Raw genomic sequence first — 20,652 nt, forward strand, 5'->3', positions numbered from 1 at the left:
GCCTTCCCTTCTGGGTGGTCAATTCACAACATGTCCGCGCACACTTGGATTCCTTCCGGTATTCAAGGACATGACTCCAGCAATTCACCACTCTTTCAAACCCCCCCCTCCCATCAGCCTGTCCCTTTCCCATCAGATCATACAAACAAACATGCTATTATCCCTCCCATGTTTAAAAAAAAAAAATCTTTCTACTTTCCTCTCCAGCTGCGGCCCTAGTTTATTCTTTACAGCAAAATTCCTTGATGTAGTCAGTCTCCACTTCGATCCCCCCCAAGGACTCTTAAACCCACTGAAACCCAGCTCTCAGTGTCACACACTGAAACTGCTCTTGATAAGGTTATCAGTTACCTGCAAATTGCTAAATCCAATGGCCAATTTTCAGTCTCAGTCTTTCTTGACTCATCAACTTGACCCTTATCCTTGAAAATACCCTTTTTACTTTGATTCCAGGACATCACACACTTTCCTTCCGATTCCACTGGTCATTTCCATCCCTCTTCACTAGTTTTCTCTTTTCTCTGACCTTTGAGCACTGTTCCAGTTACTGCCCCCAGACCTTTTCTCCTTTTCCGCTATGCGAACTCCCTTCATGATCTTGACCAATCCCAGGGCTTTAAATGACATCTATATAATGACTTGCAAACTACTGGTACAAAGCAAATCTCTCCCCCAGCCTCGAAATTCACTTGTATGCAAATGTTAAACTGACCATCTCTTGATGAGGTGGCAAACTATTTTCCAAAAATAGCAGCAACCACATCTCCCATCCCAAATGGGAGCAACATGCTCTTGCCACTTCCCCATCAAATTCTTCTCCCCTAGAATCAGACATGCCTTTGTGACTCACTTGCAATCAACAGAATGTGGCAGAAATGACACTGCATGAGGCCGAGGCCAGGCCAGAAGAGATCATGCCCTTTCTACCCGAGTCTCCTGGTACATTCTCCAGAAGCTCCCACTAGGGACCCAGGTGCCAGGATTAGGGAAGCCTCAGCCACACGGTGGGCCCGTGTGTCGATACTTCCGAGGACAGTCCCCACCAGAGCCCAGCCTTTAAGTCATTCAGTCTAGATGTCAGATCAGAATGATTTCAGCCCCCAACCACTGAAATTTTTCCAGCAGAGGCCCCAAATGTAACGGAATAGAGATTAAGCCATCCCAGCTGTGCCCTGTCCAAATTCCTAACCCACAGAATTCCTGAGAATAAGAAAACAGTTGTTGTGTTATGCCACTGAGTCTGGAGTCGTTCATAACAAAACGACATGTAACCACAACAAATGTGTAGTAAACATCTGAAACTGCACACGTCACACCGAACTCCCAACAATCTTTCCTGGCTTCCCCACCCTTCTTGCCCACCCTCTAAAAAAAACCCTTTGTTTCTAAGATGCTCTCTTTCAATTTAGAAGAATCCTCCTTCCTGTCAGCAGAGGGTCAAGATCTGAACAGTGATTCTGACTTCTTTTCTCACTCCATATCCAATAATTGAGACATCCTTTTGGCTCAATCTTTAAAATAATCAGGGGCACATGGGTGGCTCAATCAGTTAAGTGTCGCACTCTAGATTGTGGCTCAGGTCATGATTTCAATTTGTGAGATGGAGCCCTGTGTCAAGCTCTGCGCTGACAGCATGGAGCCTGCTTGGGATTCCGTCTCCCTCTCTCTGCTCCTCCCCTGCTGACCCTCTCTCTCAAAATAAAGAAAGAATAAAAATAAAGTAGGGGTGCCCAAGTGGCTCAGTCAGTTAAGTGTCTGACTTCGGCTCAGGTCATGATCTTGCAGTTTGTGAGTTTGTGCCCCGTGTGGGCTCTGTGCTGACAGCTCGGAGCCCGGAACCTGCTTCGGATTCTGTGTCCACACCCCTCCCCGCACCGCCCTTGCCCCGCTTGAGCTCTGTCTCTCAAAAATAAACATTTAAAAAAATAAATATATTCAGAATCCAATCACTTGGTGCCACTTCTACCACCAGGTCCAAATCCCCGCCATCTTTCGCTTGAAATATTGCAAGAGCTTCCTAACTAGTAGCCAAAGTGATCCTTTTTAATTGTATCAGGTTAGTCTTCTGCTTACAATCTTTCTGCTTCTCCTTTCAACGTGAGTAAGCACCCAAAATGGTCCTAAAATGTTCTACGAGGCACAGCCCCTTCCCCATTACCTTTCTGATTTCACTTCCTACTCAGGCTGCTCTAGTCACACTGGCCCCCTTGCCATGCCTCAGATATGCCTGGCACATCCTCTGACCAGGAACTCTCCTCCCTCCCATATCCACACGGCTGGCTCCAATACCTCAAATCCTTGCTCAAATACCACCTTCCCAGTAAGACCTACTCCCCAGATCATCCCATGTGAAATTCCAGTACCGTCCCACCCCCCACATCTAGAGTTGCAAGATGAAACACAGGATAGACAATTAGATTTGAATTTCACATAAACGATTTTTTTAAGACAAATATGTCCCACGTTAATACTTGAGACATACATAAGGCTAAAGAAGAAATTATCCATTGTTTACCTGAAACTCTAATTCAACTCTGTGTTCCGTATTTTTATGTGCTAGATCTGGCAACCCTACCCACATCCTTAGCCTACTTTACTTTCCCTCCATAGATTATTACCCCTTAACGTGCTACGCACTCGGTCTTCTTCCCGCTAGAATGGAAGCTGCATGAAAGATTCGTCTGCTGTGGTTGCAGTTGCTCGGTCGGTTCCTCTAGAGCAACGCCTGACCTAGAACAGGCATTCGGGAAATGCTGAATGAATGAGTGAATCCAGTCATTCATTGCACTGTGTGAGGCGCTGGCGCCTTGTATTGCCAGTGCTTTCTTACCCACCATGCATACTGCTCTTAATGGATTTTAAGGACGTGTTTTAACGGCCTTTCTTCACTGCCCCTCTTCCCCCAAACCTGTACAGGAGGACCGGTTACAGATACAGCCCTCAGTGTGCAGCTGCTGAAGGGGGAGGGAAAACACTGGGTTTTGACCATTCAGAGCACAGGACATGAAAAACAACAAAGCCGTTTTATCCCCATTTAGAGACGTAACACTCACATAGCTTTCACAATAATGTGTTTCATGTTTTCTCGTAAGAAATTTAAATCTCTCTTAAGAAATTTAAATTTAAAAGAGAAATTTAAAAGATCCCCAGAACATCCTCTATTCTAGGCAGAGTCTCCCTTCTTCCCCTTGAACCTACAATGGTCATTTTGATTTGCCACTGAATCCACTGTTTTTTTTTTTTTTAATTCAAGACCCTTCTACACTTATTCTCGCTCTTCTCTGAATTTCTAAAAGACAACTCACCAGTTCCTTCAGTTGAAAATAAACCCCCTTCTCTTTAAGTACCCCTCAATTAGGTCTCAAGTCCCTTATCACTTTCTATTCTGTTTTTCAACTTTTCATTTCAAATGTATAGGAAATAAACACAATAAACCCTAGGTACTCAGATTCAACAAAGGTTAACAAGTCTGCCATTGAAAAACATCTACCCTCAGGGTGCCTGGGTGGCTCAGTCGGTGAAGCACTGACTCAGGTCATCATCTCACTATTCCTCAGTTCGAGCTCCAGGCTCCAGGTTCCGTGCTCAGGTCAGGCCTGGAGCCTGTTTCAGATTCTGTGTCTCCCTCTCTCTCTGCCCCTCCCCCGCGAGCACTCGTATCTCTCTCTTTCTCTCTCTCTCAAATAAACATTAACAAAATTAAAAACACATAAAAAATTAAAAAACCTAACCCTTAGATTCTGAATAATGCTTCTGGAGGACTTGGGGGAGAGGCACTCTTCACCTATAAATTACCTACGCTGTGCATCGGAGGCTAGCCACATAGCATTCCCTATCCTTCTTTCCTAAATTACAGTGCAAGCCACACATTCTACAGAATTGCTTGGGTAGGACTATATACTTTATAAATAACAAGTACTCATATCTGCATTCTTAGCACCCAGAATAGATCCAAGTAGGCACTTAGCAGCTATCTGGTAAACTAATGAATAAGTCTGCCACCAAGTCCTCCAAACACACAGGAAATATTCAGCCTTTTAAATCCCAAACACAAGGCAAACGTAATCTTGTTAAATGAACTGGTACCCCAGAAAAGGACGAACTTCTCTGTAATTCTTTATTAAAAATATTGCTGTACACATAGAGACTGAAAACAGGATTAAAGATGAATAACCCATATTGGGACCATGACATTGGAACTTAACATACTGGTGCTTTTAGGGAAGTTGTTGACATCCAAACCACAGAACCAAGGTCAAAAGCAAAATACAAAGGTACCCTCAAATATATTTACAATGAAGTAAATACACTACCAGAATTTAAAATAGGTACAAAAAATTGAAATGACCAATGTTACATGATTTCAAGGGTTGTCCTTTCTGTGCTTTGATCTGTCGTAACAGGAAGGTGTGAGACGTTTGTATCCTTAATTTGACTAGTCTCAGATATTACAATCTTCCTATGAATTAAAAAGACTACCTTTGAGACAACCTCTTAAATGGAATTACACTATGGAAAGAGGGCTCCCCAAAAAAACACCTAGGCAGAATAAGAGTTCTACTGAAAAACCATTCCCAATAAAAACTAAATGAAAAATAAATATAAAACAAAGCTTAAAAAAAATATGTATTACCTGACACCAACTGTTTTCTGGCCGACAATATTTACTCATGAAAACATATCAGCTGTCTACCTTTATATTCAAACCAAGTCCTGAGGTTACTAGGGGCTGAAGCAAACTAGCACTTAGGATGCGAACATTCTTGGGTTTGTGATTTGAACTTGCCTTGCAGAGGGAAGTTTGCTGGTCGATACAGGATGAGAAATTCAAGCCCTATTTTACCCCTGCCCTTCCTTATTAGCTTTCACAAAACATTGGTCCACAAATTAAATTTTCAAAAAGTTCCCAGACCCCAAAACTAAAATAGATGATCCCCTTTCATTTTCAAAGAAAACAATATCGGAAAAAATCTCCAGCCCGCTTATAAATTAAGCATTTCATATTTCTTCTAGAATACAAGTAGTTCTTTTTTGTACAAAAGAATTACAATATGATTTGTCAAAAAACATATAAAAAGACAGCTGCTCTTCCTCAAATACATGAGCTAATGATAAAAGACTTTTGCATGTTAACGTCTCCAAGTTCTTGTTCCTTTTACATAAAAAAAGAACATCATGGTGGCAAATGTTAATTATCCTTTGAATATTGAACATTATGTTCTTTTAAAATCCATCCAGATCAAATGCAATAATTGATTTTCTTTTTAACTCAACAACTGATGCTACCAAACGTGGACTCAAACACACTTGTTAAAATGTGTAAAGCATGTCTTTAGTCTTCAAAGCTTTCAGGTGAAGAGAGGTGGGTTTTTTTTTCTTGATGCAAATCTCAAGGCAGAGAAAATCATTTTAAAGCTTATAAAAAGTGGACAGAGAAATATTAAAAACTTCTCTGAAAACTACAAATATGTGTAATTATTAAAATTGAAGACCGTAACATCAGTTGCAAGTGCTTGGAAGTCTTTCCTGACCTTTTGAGTTTCCACATTTTCTTCATAGTTGCATGGTGAGCACCCAGTGCTAGTAAAACATTCAGTGCTGGGAAAGGAGATATAGTCTTCATTACTGTTTTTGTTTTTTGTGGTTTTTTTTTTGTTTGTTTTTTTGTGAAAGAAAACTCCTATGTATTTGGCAGTCTTCGGTATCAAAGTATAGGTATTTCATTAACTAGAAATTCCATGAATACCCAAGTTTGGCGACATCTGCACGTCCAAATATTAAGAAAGTTAAGAGGAGGAAAATTTCAAACTTTTGAGATTGACTTATTCAGGAATATCCCACATAGTGAAGTTATTATCAAAAGTACTATGACTTTGGACTAAGCAGTGACTGCAAAGGCACAGCAGATTGTTATCCCTCCAGATTCAGGCTGTAAAACTTCAGAAAGCTCTTGATGCCAGACCACTGCTGTGTTTAGTTCATCTTCTGAACAGTGTCTCTGTGTCTGTATCCAGTGTAAAGTACCATAATAAAGCTGTGGTTCAAAGAATAGAACTTTATACAAAAAAGCAAACTGGAAATAATCTAAAGCAATATGCTCCTGAACTTCAGGCCTTGAACACAATTTAATTTTTTTCTATTAAAAAAAAAATTGCATAAATGTAAGTATATCTGACGATCAGGGAAACGCCTTTAAAAAAAAAAAAAAAAAAAAAAGACTCTGGTTAAATCTGGAGCCAAGAGCTCTATGTGCTCTTTAAGTTCCTGTTTCTCCAATCCTTATTCAGAAAGGATTTAAATCTACTAATACGGGAATGCGTATCCAACAATTCACTGATCTTTCTCTGTTCTTAAAAACAAAACAAAACAAAAACCCCAAAATCTCAATTTGAACTAACAGTGGGTGGCATACAGAGCTTGCATACAATACTCTTACAAGAATGACACACTAGACGGTACTTCTGAGAAATCATTTACCTGGTCCATCATGTTATTCAGGGCAACCCATCCCCAAAAGAGCAGATTCTGCAACCCTCAGTGACCAAAATGCTGCCCATCATTGTTTCCCAAAAATGTCCTTGCAAATAGTTTCCCTTAATAAGTATACAATGTGGCAAAAGTTCAAAGATCAGAAAAAAGTCTTTAAAAAATTAAAATTAGTGCATATACAAGTGGGAAAAAATCAAAAGCCGGAACATCATTCACCTAATGATGCTCCTTAATCTAAAATAAAATCTTCACAGATATGGCCCCGACGGCAGCCACAGCTCTAGGGTAAGGGAGACATTCTTCCTTTCAAGTAACAGTGTACCTGACTGAAGTGCAAGCAGCTACGCTCATCTCCTGTCTGCCCCCCAGACGTGACGCGAGAGGGTGAGGACAGTTCAGCTGGAGTGCAGTGTGCTCTGGGCCAGGGTCCTCAGCCACGTCCTGCGTGCTGTTTCAGCAAATACTACAACTGACCGTTTGCGGCTGCGATCAGTTCCTGAAAAGTGTTCTCAAAGCAGCGCTTTAAGTCACTGTAAGTCACCACAAGTACACTCTTCTCGTCTCTGGAAATGAGGCTGATTTTTTCTGGCACACCAGCATCTAACTGAAACAGACGGAGACACAAAATATGAAATTCATACCAGGCAGAAGAGAATCCACTTTACCTATTTTAGGGCAACTTTTGCAACAATGGTAAATTATTTTAAAAATTTCTGTCCTGTTCCCTTTTAGATGCACATTAACATTTTACATCACTAACCAGTATGCACACTTTCCAACTCAGATGTTTTTTTAGAGTCCAGTGTTTCCACCTATCTTTTCATACTTGTTGGCATTATATTCCATCATTTAATTATTCCTTCCATTCTTTTTTTTTCCCCCCAAAGTAAGCTCAACGCCCAATGTGGGCTTTGAACTCATCACTGAGAGATCAAGAGTCACGTGCTCTACCGACTGAGCCAGGCAGCCGGCTGCCCCAGTACATTCCAACTGTCTTGTGTGACAGATGCCAGTGCAATGAACAGTCATCTAATTTGTTTTCTTCTGTGGAATTACTTCCTTAGGAGAAATACTTCAAATATTCATAATGAATCAAAACGTACGAATAATTTTACAGCTTAACCCGTAGAGCTAAACTGTTTTCCAAAGGGTATCAGAAACCACCGAATTATGAGTTGTACCGATTTCCAAGCAACTCCATATCAAATGCATACCTTGAGATTTTTATTTACATTTTCTGATATTACCAAATGTTTTCATACATTTACTTATGTTATTTCCACTTGTGTGAATGCCAGTTTATAATCTTTACCACTCATCTGTCAAGATTTGGTAGTAATATTTTAATGAGGTCTTTATAAAGCATCTATACTAATCCTTAGGTCATCAAATAACTTATCTTAGGTTTTTACTTTTTTTGATTAGTTTGCAATGTACATTTTCCTTCCTTTTCATTACTTCATTCATCAAAATGTTTAAAATTTGCTAATCCTGAACGCTCAAACTTTCAAATCATTTTACCAGCTTGTCATAATTTCCATCAAAATACACTATGTAAAATTTTACTTTTTATATCACCAATATGGCCATCCATGCTGTTTAATTTGTTACACTCTTTTCAAACTTAGAAAATTATCACACTTTCAGATTTGGGGTAAGTTTTACTTACACTTATTTTATGAAGTGAAATAAGAATTTTCAAGTTTTTAATTATCATAATATTCATTAGATAATCTTCAAGCAAGAGATCTGTCTGTGGCTTAATCTCCGAGGATCTGCTTGTCAGTGTTTCAGCAGTGCTACATATTTGTAATTACCACTGCTCTGATACCATGGGTACTATTTTCTAAAATCTGGTAGAATTATTTGCCACTCACTGCTTTCAAGAAAAATGTTTTCCCCTTAAGGGACGGCAAACAAATACACACTAAATTAGTTCAATGGCACATTTAGTTTGTTCTGTCTTAATGAAGATTATTCAAACAAGGCAACATCGTGCTTAAAAATAAAAAGCACATTCCCTGAGGAGTCAGCACCCTGGACATGAAAGATGCTACCCCATGTGCCACGGCAGGTATTTCCTCCTCTAGGGCTTCTAATTTAGGGGCAGTTTAGACCAGGGCTCAGCAAACGGTCTCCATAAAGATGGCCAGACAGTAAACGCCTAAAATTTCAGGGCCGTGTACAGTCTCTGTCACATATTCTTCTTAGTTCTGTGTTTGCTTTTTGTTTTCACGATCTTTTAAAAATGAAAAAATTTTCTTCACTTACAGGCTCTACAAAAAACAAAAGACAAAAAGCAGGCTGTCCAGCCCGTTTGCAGACCCCTGAGATGTAGCTATAAACCTATCTACAAAGACCAGTATTCACTTCTGGAGACCTGTTCTACTGGAATTCCAAGTAATTCATAAGGAAAACGCATTCCTTCTTTCCTCTGGGAACTGTCTCTCTCCTAGACCTTTCCAAAACAGAAGGTCACCTCTCAAATGAATGTACGATGTATCCCCATCTACTCAGTCCACCTCAGCACTTAACTGTCCACTCAGAACACTGGGCCTCCGGGGCTTTCACTACGGCAGTGCTGGGCCCCTGTGCCCGCAGCTCGTAGTAAAGGAGTGTAACGTGTAGGACACCGAACATGAAGGACTCAGAAAAAAGGGATTCAACTGTTAAAAAAAAAATTTCAACAGTAAATTTTTGCTTTTCTCACTCCTTGCTTTCGTGACATTTTATCACAATAAAAAGATCCACAATGAAAAATCCTGTAATTATTCATGTAGCTGTTAAAAAAAAAAAAGGCCTGCCTAGTCTAGAAATTAAGTAGATACCCCTAACAATTATTAATACAATGTCTTTTGGCTGTCTAGACTACATCTACGTGTTAGGTCTCTTAGTATTTAAAGAAGACACAACTCTGCACTGCGATCTTAAAAATCTAGATACAAATTACCTTGTTAAGACAAGAAATGATATGGCTGAGGTCAATCCAAGGGGCACCCGCTTCTGTCACCTGATGGAAGAGATGATCCCTAAAGAGTTTCAGCAGGTAGCGGTCTCCAGTCTCCGACCAGGTGGGATCCTTCTGAAACCTGGGGAAGGTCATATTTACCTCAGTAACTCATGCTGTGTGCCACACGGCTATGTTGATTCTTCAGACTCAACAATGAAGTTTAATTTTATTGTCTTCCTGATAAACAAGTATGGTGTGTGTCTGTAGTGTTTTATCGTTTTTTTTAATCCTCCAAAAGTTATAGGGAAGCTAAAAAAAAATTGCCTTTTTCAAATTTTAGGTGCCAACTGCTAAATATTTAAAAAATAATTCCATGGGGCCCAAGGGTGGCTCAGTCAGTTAAGCCTCTGACTCTTGATTTCGCCTCAGGTCTTGATCTCCTAGTTCATGAGGCTGAGCCCCACACTGGGCTCTGTGCTGACAGCATGGAGCCTCCTTGGGATTCTCTCCTCTCTCTGCCCCTCCCCTGCTTGGGTGCACGCACTTGCACGTGCTCTCTCTCCCAAAATAAACTTTAAAAAAACAATAATTTCATATAACATGAAAGTATATGAAATCCAGTTTCTAATTTTTTTTTTAATGTTATTTCTAGGAGAGAGAGAGACAGCATGAGCAGGGGAGGGGCAGAGAGAGAGGGAGACACAGACTCCGAAATAGGCTCCAGGCTCTGAGCTGGCAGTCAGCACAGAGCCCGACGCGGGGCTCGAACCCACGAACCGCGAGATCATGACCTGAGCGAAAGTCGGACGCTTAACCGACTAAGCCACCGGGGCAGCCCTCCAGTTCCTAATTCTTAAGGGTAATCAACCCTTACACACTATTTTATAATTGCTTCCTTAGTTAAGCTCCTACCATTAGATAAAATGGAGGGAAAAGAAAATGTCTTTAAAAATATTTAGAAAGAAGTTGAAAGAGATTCTTTTCCTCTTCTTGCCTTCATGATACATACAGAGTAGAGAGATATGACCAGATACGTCTTCCACTTTACTGGTGGCGTCAAACAGAAAAACGTTTAAGGAAACGGAAGGGCAGATTCTGGTGTCCTGGCATCATGAGCAGATGTGAGAGCGTGGACACCGGGACAACTGACTGATGATCAGTTAGTTTCCAGTCACTGCTGGAACCTACGGTCTAGTGAGTCAAACAGTGTTCAAAAAACCAAAACAAAAGTTTCTGAGTGCATGTTCTGACAATGCCATTAAGAAAAGGGAAGGGAGAACAGCAGCGTGAACTGTCCCGGCAGACAAGGCAGGCTCTCCAGAGGACGCAGCGGACGCCCTTCCCAGAAGGACCAAGGGTAGAGCCTGCAGCTTCAGACACTTCACAAAGCTCAGTGCAGCCGGAAGGGGTTTGGGGAGGACAAAGAGAGAGGCCAGGAGAGGGACAGAGTAACTCCCGGGAGGGGGAAGCGAAAAGACAAGGGCAAAGAGGGACAGAAGGAAAGACAGCAGAGGAGAAAAGTAAAAGAAAAAAAAAAAAACAAAAAAAAAACCAGACATATCTGAAGCAAAGATAAGAAGAGAGAGATCAGGATATGCAGCCTTGGTTAAAAAACTAAGGTTTTCTACAAACGAGAAGGAAGGGCACCTCGGTGGCTAAGTCAGTGAGGCGTCTGACTCTTGCTCTCAGCTCAGATCATCATCTCATGGTTCGTGAGCTCGGGCCCTGCTTAGAAGGCTGTGCACTGACAGCACAGAGCTTGCTTGGGATTCTCTCCCTCCCTCTCTCTGTTCCCCTACACACACACACACACACACACACACACACTCTTTTTCTCTCTCTCCCTCTCTCTCAAAATACATAAACTTAAAAAAAAAAAAAATTGGAAAGCCCACCACTTGGTTTAAACGCAATCATGGAAGGGGCGCCTGGGTGGCTCAGTCGGTTAAGCACTGGACTTTGGCCCAGGTCATGATCTCACAGTGAGTAGGTTCAAGCACCATGTTGGGGGCTCTGTGCTGATAGTTTGGAGTCTGGAGACTGCTTTGGATTCTGTGTCTCCCTCTTTGCCCCTGCGCTGCTTGCACTCTGTCTCTCTCTCAAAAATAAATAAACATTAAAAAATTAAAAAATAATAAACACAATCATATAAGATTTTTGCAAAGTTCACTCTAGGGACTTTCCATTAAAAGTCTAATTAAACACACTCATTTTATCTCTGTTTCCTTTCAAAACCCCACCAAATTGGCAATGAATGTCTAATAAAGGATATAATAGACACTCAAGGACAAAGTGATCAGAAGCAACAAAAGAAGAAAAATCCACAAAAAAACGGAAGGTGAGGCACAGACCAGTAAGTGGTATGATGGTGACTTGAGGAAGGCGCAAAAAAGGGGAGCCACAGACGTGAGCCACTCCACTGAGACCCAGGCAGGGAAATCGCTAGGTACCACTCAAGTGCAGGTACGGACTGAAGCTGGAAGCAGCAGAGCTAATGAAGAATTCTGTAAGTAAGAAACAGATAACTGCTCTCTGATCCCTGCCTCCATATCTGCTTTGCAGAAATCTGCCGGAATTGCTACCAGAACTCTGCCAGAATTGCTACCAGAACTCTCTGCAGACAGAGTGCACAGAGCAGCTGCCGCCTCCAGGGTGCCAGGAAGAGTAAGGGGCGGCAGGTAGAACTGTCAGCACCTTCCTGCTGCCTGGCTCCCCAAAGCCTGACTGTGCGTTTACACTACGGACAGGAGGCTGGAAGATCATTTTCTGGATGCTAACTTGCCCAAGGGGAAGTCTGACATTTAAGAGTCGACCAAAAACAAACAAAAATTACACAAAAATTAAAAATATCACACTGCTTTACCACACACTCTACAATCTTTGACACCACAAGGAACTTACCGCTAGCTTTTTAGACGAAAAAGGACATTTCTTAAAGTAAGTTTATTTAGCTTTTTAGTGATTTCCACACCCAACGTAGGGCTCGAACCGACAACCTCAAGATCAAGAGTCGCATACCCTTCTGAGTCAGCCAGGTGCCCCCAAAAGGTCACTGTTAACATGAACGCACATCCAAGGATCAGAAATCTGCTGGAGAATGGAATTAAGCAAAACAAACTCTTGTTTCCTATGAGTACTGCAGGGAGCAGAACAAAACAAAACCTAACCAAAACCTGTAATTGAGACTGTCACACAAACAAGAATTGGATGCTATAAGACAGAAACATTTAAAGAGGGGCGCCTGGGTGACTCAACTTCAGCTCAGGTCATGATCTCATGGCTCATGAGTTTGAGGCCCGCATCAGGCTCACTGCTGCCAGCACAGAACCCGCTTCTGATCCTTCTGACTTTCTCTCTGCCCCTCCCCTCCCAATCAAGCGCTCTCCGGCACTCTCTCTCTCTCTCTCAAAAATGAGTGAACGTTAAAAAAAAAAGAAACATTTAGAGAACAGAAAGTTCTTGAAAATTAAAAATATGACAGCAGAAGCTTAAAAATTCAAAGAAGGATTAGGAAAAAACCTTTACTTTTAGACAAAGTAAGTTGAGATAATTACCTCAAAGTAGAACAAAAAGATACCCAAAACAGAAGAGGACATTAGAAAACTAATGACGGTGTAATACCTGAGTAACAGGAATTCCAAAGAGAGAAGCTATCAAAGAAACAATGAAGACAACTTCCCAGAACTGAAGGACCTAAGTTTACCCTGGGGACTCATCAGAATGAATAAAAACCCTACACCCAGGCTTCTCACTGTGCATTTCTGAATGTCTTTCTGAAAGAGAAGATCCTAAAAGCACAGAGGAAGGGAAAAGGTTTGAAAAGAAAATAGCTTTGAATCTGGAAGTTAAAAGACAATGGAGCAATGCTTCAAATGCTGATAGAAATGATTGTTACTATTACTTAACTAGGTCCTAGAGGCACTAGCTAACACCGTCACTCCAGAGCAACTGAAACTACAGAAATTAGAGAGCAGGATATGTAGCTAGAGTTATCTCAAGATATGACTTTGTATCTGGGAAACTCAAGAAATCTAGCAAAAAACTAAACACTAAGGTATCAGGGCACAAATTCTACAGAAATCAATAGATTTCATGTGTACTGAAATAGGCAATCTAAGAAGAAAGAATGGCAGGGGTGAGGAAGGGAGGGAGGGGATTCCCACTTACATTAGCAACAAGAAAAAAACCCCAGTAAACTTAGTGTGCCACTACAATATAAGGAACAACTTAAGCACCGAAGGACAGTAAAGTAGGTGTCAATGAATACAATGATGTACATACCATTATGTTGGTTAAGAAACTCAACATCTACAAACACAAATGCTCCTTTAGGTTTATTAATAAACATGTCATCTCAATAAAAATACCATCAGATTTATTGATTTTTTTTTTAACTAAAAAAGCTGATTCTAGATTCTATATAGAAAATTAAACAGCTTTAGGAAACAACAAAAAACAGACAATGAAATGAAGCTAAGAAAGAATGAACACTACCAGCTTTTAAAATGTCTATCAAAAAAAAAAAAAGTCATTAAGGGGCGACTGGGTGGCTCAGTCAGTTAAGCATCCGACTTCATTTCAGCTCATGGTTCGTGGGATCAAGCCCTGCATCAAGTTCTGTGCTGACACTGCAGGGCCTGCTTGGGATTCTCTCCTCCCTCCATCCGTCTGTCCATCCCAGTCCGTCCTTCCCTCTCTCTGCTCTTCCCCTGCTCACCTGCTCATTCACTCTCTCTCAATAAATAAATAAACATTAAAAAGAAACATTAGTCATTAAAATACTAATGTGAAAGAAGTATTGTCTTAAACCAATGGAGAAAAGTTAGGCTACTCAATAAATAGCTTTTGGGCCACTAGACGGTCTTCTGAGAGGGAAGGGTGGGGAGCTGAATACATACCTTACATCCTATAGAGATTCCAAATATATAAAAATTTAATATGGGGAAAAAAAACCCATAAGTACACTAGAAGAAACTATGAGAAAATTCCTGTAGAAAAGGCCTTTCTAACTTTCTATGATTCAAAATCCGAAAGGATACAAGAAGTTTGATCAATTACACTACACATATAAATGTCTGCGTGGAAAAAAAAAAAAACAACAACAAAAAAAGAGAAGAGTCAAAAGAAAAATGACAAATTAAAAAGAAAATAATCAGAAAGGACAAATCTCTCTAGCTCCTATACATCAAAATGAGAGAATTCAACTTAAAACAAAAATGAGCCAACAACATGATCAGATAGAAAAGGAAACAGAAACAGATCAAAAACATAAACATAACAGGCAGCATGCTCCTTAAGAGTACATACAAAATAAAACTGCACTGAGATTCAGTTTCTCATCCATGAGGTGGGCCAAACTCCACAAGCTTGAGGAAGTATTGTTGGTAAAAGGCTTGCTGCAAGGGTTCATGGTCACACATCCACAGACCTAACGATCACAACTGGGTCTATATTTATGCACACATAAAATTAAGTATGCACAAGTCAGTCCCTGCAGCACTGATTATACTAGCAAAACAGTAAAAACAACTCAAATGCCTACTGACAAGGAACTAGAGCAATAAATTACAGCACATCCACAGAGTGGACGATTACATGGCTACAGATTACAGAGGCACAGAACAGTGGTCAAGAGCACCGACTCTGGAACCATATTGTCAGGATTTGAATCCCGGCTCATATACTTACTTATTATGTGACCCTGGAAAAGGTGTTTCACCTCTCTATGCCCAAATATGTCTGTTAAGTGAGAATACTAACAGTACTTGTATCACAAGGTGGTTATGAGGATTAAGTTAGGTCATATTTGTAAACTACTGAGAATAGTGTTTGGTATACACTAAACATATCTGAACAGAAGAGAGCTCCAAGACAATACAGAGCACTGCACAGTTTATAATTTGTATATATTAAAAAGTGGGGTGGGGGAGGGTGAAAGGAATTAAGAACATGTTGTAACTCAGGAAGAATATGAAATAAAGATCAGTAGGAGAAAATGGAGAGATTGGGGAGGTTACAAGTATGAGAGAGTTCTTTTCACTGCAAACCCTTTTCTACTTTATACCCAATTATCCTGTCAGGAAGTGAAAAAACAGAATACGGTATCTTCAGACTTACAGAGACTCAAAAAACTCAGCTTTCTCAGGAAGCTTTTTTTTTTGCTCCAACAAATCAAAAGAATAAATCAAGGAGAAAAGCAAGAAATGGGGGATCCAACACAAAGGGAGAGGCGATGAGAACTCCCAGGCTAAGAGTGAAGGGAAGCTCCCGTTCTGAAGACTGAGTGTGCGCAGGCTTACAGCACAACCCGCCCACGTAGGAACATGACAGAGGCTCAGGAGCAATCTCTTGAGGGGGAGTAAAAAAAAAAGGAACTGATAGGTTACCTATTTTTGACCATATGGAAAAGTGTTTCATAACTCTGGCAGAGAGTCTGGAACAAACTGGTGGTCAGTATTTTTTCATTTGCTTACCAGGGTTCTATAATAGGCAATTATTAACCCCAGGAAAACAAAAATCAAAAAACAAAATACAAAAGAAAGGAACTATAGTCATGGTTTATTTACTATGTGGTGCAGGTATGAACAATATTTACCCTGTTATACTAATGTCAACATAGAATAAAAGATTTACCTCAAAACTTATGGGTTAAATGGTAGAACGTGAGCGTGAGCGTGTGTGTGTGTGTGTGTGTGTGTGTGTGTGTGTGTTTGGTTAAGGAAAAGGGGCATGAAAGACAAAGCCTGATCTCCCATAGGACAAAGTCATTAGCTGAGTTAAATACTTGAAAAAAAAAAAATCAATAAGTAGTATCATAAGCATACTGTTTTTAAATAAAGAGGTAAGTGCCAGAAGAAAAAACTAAAAGGTTTTTTTTTTCTAATGTCATCTTCTCTTCGGTAAATACTGAGTTTTGTAACTATGAAGAAAGGTAAATGAATATGAATTTCGCAATGGATGGAAGGAAGGGAGGGAGGGAGGGAGGAAGGGAGAAAGGAAGGGAGGAAGGAAGGAAGGAAGGAAGGAAGGAAGGAACCTCAAGCAGTACTGATGTATCACCTATCTCTATTAACAGAGGTAACATTCCTGAAACATAACTTATGCTACAGTGACAGGAGCGATAATATGTTGGGCCTGTCTTTGACAGTTACTATTCAGCACAGACATCAACTCTCTTTCTTTCTTGAACCTATGGTAAACTTTAACTTACAAATGAGTCAGAACTAAATGACAATGTAGGGTGGTACTGCCTTTCCAGTGTCAGTGATATTACAGCTATATATATTATTTACATGATGCTCTTAAACAAGATAAGGAGCATGCAACAGGTAGGTGTGAAATCTCTAGTCTGACTAACGTAAACTGAACTGACCCAGGCTTCAAAGAAGAAACAGGGCAGAGGTAGTACCGTGAGTCACAAAACGTTCCCTGTGTACAAACCACAGTATCTTCTCTGTGTGTGTATGTGCTGTGGAGTCCCTGAGAACTACCAGATGGAGGCTGCGGTTAGAAAACAGCGTCCTGATGGCTAATGACAGGCTTAAGGTCACTTCACATGAGAATTTTTCTTTTTCCAAATAAAACCAGTGAGAATCAGGTATACTCATTCTTGTTAACGCACTTGATTGAAATCATATTGTAAAATACTGTAAATCCTTACTCCGGCCTCTCATTGATTGTTCCCAATTTTGCTAGAAGCCTAAACAGTCTTCCATTTTGAACCTCCTATAAGACATTTTAAAAAGAAAGAGAGTATTAATATTCCAACTATAAAAGCAAAATTTTATAAAACGGGTATCCTACATCAATATTACCTTTAAACCGTAAATCCTAATATCCCCACCTTTTGGTTAGCATTTTGAATATAACATGTCCATTTCACTCAATATTAATACTCAAGAAGATCACACAGCTGGTCATTTTTAGGAATGGGTAAAGTAACTTACATGAAAAAGAAAAATCAAGATTCTGTCAATTAACTGTAGCAAAGCCACTAACAAAAAGAACACAAATGCCTAGAGGACATAAGAAATTTTAAATCTTTTTTAAAAAATTAAAGTATCTGCCAACAGTCTTAGCCAATTCAGCGTAAAAATTGTTTTCTATTTCTTTACACATACAGATGTAATTGTATGTATCTCTTTTTAATTCTTTACCTTTGCAAGGTCTTCCTCTATGACATCATTTCTCATTTGAGCAGCATCCAACTGAGTATAAAATCGAGCACCAATCATGGGCATGATGTCATTTACACTTCGCATCCTGTTTTGGTCAGTCAACAAATACCTAGCGAAAATAAAGAACCACCTGAATGCCAAGTGTGCAATTTAAAAAAACAACACAACCCACAAGCACACAGCTATCGCTGCTGCCATCACATTAGTGTATACAATTGGGAAAACAGTTTTTCATCAAGTCAACTTCACTTTTAAGGTTTAATGACTTCTCTGGAAAACTTTAAGAGCCCATGGAAGAAACTGTAAACATGCCTCTTTCTCTACATTTTTGCTATTATGAACATGAGAAGGGTGGAGGAGGGTTACACTTAACCACTTGCATTCTCAAACCCTTCCTTACGATAGTGGGGCATGAAAAGACTGTTACACGCTTTTTGGGGGGTGAAATAGGGAGTAGTTGTAGATGAAGAGATTTTTCCACTGCCTTTCAAAATAATTTGTGTCGGGGCGCCTAGGGGCTCAGTCCGTTGAGCGTCCAACTTCGGCTCAGGTCATGATCTCACGGTTCGTGGGTTTGAGCCCCACGTCGGGCTCTGCGCTGACAGCTCAGAGCCTGGAGCCTGCTTCAGATTCTGGGTCTCCCTCTCTCTGTGCTACTTCCTGGCTCGCACTCAGTCTCTCTCTCTCTCAAAAATAAAGAAACATTTTTTAAAAATCTAAATAATTTTTGTCAATTTTGGTAAATCAAACATGGCTCCAACTTTTTGGCAAGGTGCCCTCTGCTCTACGTCATTCACCGGCTGTCACTGTGTATTTATTTCAAGAAATTGTCATATACTAACATACATCAGAAGAGACCAATTCGATTTCTTCTGCAAAACAACAGCAACAACAAAACTTTTAAAAAAAGCATTTCAAAAAGCGACCTGCTAGAATACAAAGATTATCACAACCTATGCCTGCCTATTCTCACAGGTGAGCCACTTCCTAACCAATCTTGTTAAAGGAGCCTTCGCTCTTGCACTCTCTGCTTATAATTCTATCTTACTCTCTTCCTAGGACTTATCACTACCTGTAAACATCTTACTTGTTTACATGTTTGTTACCCCTCCCCATTAGGGTGGAAGCTCTGGAAGTTGGGGGATTTTGTTCATCTTGTTCAAGGTATCTTCAGGGCCTGGCACAGAATTGACATTCTGTTGTTGAATAAAATACTCCTGTTGATAATCTAGGTCTTAGCTATTTATCTGTAATTACTGCCATTTACATCTAATTACTTAAAGTTATTACAAGCTTTGTGACTTTGGCAAGTCACTTTACCTCTCTAGGCCTCAGTTTTGTCATCTCTAAAATGGAGCTAATTTATAAGGTTATTGGGAAAATTCATTCAGTTCGAAGGTGCCTGATACATGGTTTACTGCTCTATAAAGTTGTTACTTAGAATGAAAGTATGGCTTTTTAATTTACTTTTTATTAAGGAAAATTTCAAACACCATAAAACTAGAGAGAATAGTTTATACTGTGAAAGTCCACGTACCCACGGCCCAGTCTTGACAATTATTAATGTAAGGTTAGTCTGTATATCCTTTACTCTCAATTCTTTAAAAAGAAAGTTAGGAGATTACTACTTTGAGATGTTGCAAACTAAGGCTAGGAATCACTGCTATGAAAATGTATGAAACAAATATTTTCACTTGGAAGAGAAATCGTCTGATTATTAACAGGAACCAGGCAATCACTGCCTTCCGGTGCTCTGTGGCTAGCAGGACGCTTAGGCCAGTGTAACAAGGTACAGGCGGGCGGCCCCACCCTCTAGCCCTCAGTTCCATATCCAGGGCTAGTCCAAAAAGAAACACAAGCATCCAAGACTACACAGAAAAAGCGGAAGGAATAGCTGAAAACTGAGACACTGAAAAGGACCAATGTGCTCTTACTGCTCCTAGAACATAACAGACACAATTTCAAGAGATACTGTAGCATCTGTTCTCTACAGTAGGAGAGATGCCTATGCACCCTCCAGAGCACCCCGGTGCTTAGATGCACCTTCGGGAGAAGTCCTCCTGTGGCCACGGTAGAGCACAGTGGGTCTCTCCTAAGTCAAATTCACCTCCAAGCTGGGAGTCTCACACACATGCTTTCTGTCACGGATGCTCCGGCCAGAAAGGCTGTCACCAGCCCGCATCCCAGGCTGGTCTGTGACAGCCCTCAGAGAGATAACCACCATTGCCCAGAGCCGCATTGCCGGACAGAGCTGCCTGGGATGCTGCGGTGTATAAGCCAGAAGCCACATGTAGCTTCTGAGCTCCTGAAATGTGGCTAGTGCAAGTAAGCACCTGATTTACTATAATTTTAATTTTATTGTATTTTAATTACACTTAAAAAGTCATACGTAGCTAGTGCATACCAATGCAAGTTGAACAGGTACCCTTTGGCCAAACAGTCAAAACATCAATAATTTAACACACCAGTTTATGAATTTATTCAAAGAAGTATATACATAACACTAAAAATAAAGAAATTAAATGTTGTTTAACTGTGTTCTGCCTGATTTTGAACAGCAGGAACCAAAATCAATAGAATCACCATTAAAAGGCCCTTATGGAAAAACTCGGTCTTATCTCACATGACCATTATATATGTTCAATTGTACATTAAAACTTACAAAATCAGATTCTTCAGGTCAGAGGAGTAGTTGATTGTCACCAGTTCCATGGCTTTCTGTAAATTCTCTCGCTGAATTCCTGCCAAAGAGTTGCAAGCCAAAGCCAACACAACTTTTCCTAATGATATCAGATCTGCTTGCTGACATGGAAGAATAAATATAACTTTTAATTTTTATTTTACGGTACAAATTTAACACAGCGACACTACTGCCTGCCTGGAGAAAGCACCCTTACAAAGAAGCTGCAGAATTCCACACAGGCTTCTCAAACACTGGCGCTCCAAGCCACCTGGGGGCTCTTACAGGCCCTCTGAGCCTCTCCGAGGGCGACGCGCACACCCACCATCTGGGAAGCCCCAGGCAATTCTGATAAA

General features: G+C 40.4%; 1 protein-coding gene across 5 annotated transcripts in view; it reads right to left on the minus strand.

Moving 5' to 3' along the window:
• Nucleotides 1-4,100: 4,100 nt before the first annotated feature.
• PAN3 (poly(A) specific ribonuclease subunit PAN3) overlaps nt 4,101-20,652 on the minus strand; it is a 134,510-nt gene continuing 117,958 nt past the window's right edge. For all 5 annotated transcript variants that reach the window (XM_039255721.1, XM_039255715.1, XM_039255706.1 and 2 more), the window contains 5 exons: nt 20,279-20,418; nt 17,596-17,725; nt 17,100-17,164; nt 9,440-9,578; nt 4,101-7,093 (listed from right to left, as the gene is read on the minus strand). In XM_039255721.1, coding sequence (XP_039111652.1) covers nt 6,953-7,093; nt 9,440-9,578; nt 17,100-17,164; nt 17,596-17,725; nt 20,279-20,418 — 615 coding nt within the window. In that variant the 3' untranslated portion in view covers nt 4,101-6,952. The remainder of the gene's footprint in view (nt 7,094-9,439; nt 9,579-17,099; nt 17,165-17,595; nt 17,726-20,278; nt 20,419-20,652) is intronic.

Source organism: Hyaena hyaena, unplaced genomic scaffold (genome assembly GCF_003009895.1).
Source record: "Hyaena hyaena isolate Hyena2069 unplaced genomic scaffold, ASM300989v1 scaffold_11, whole genome shotgun sequence".
NCBI classification, from domain to species: Eukaryota; Metazoa; Chordata; class Mammalia; order Carnivora; family Hyaenidae; genus Hyaena; species Hyaena hyaena.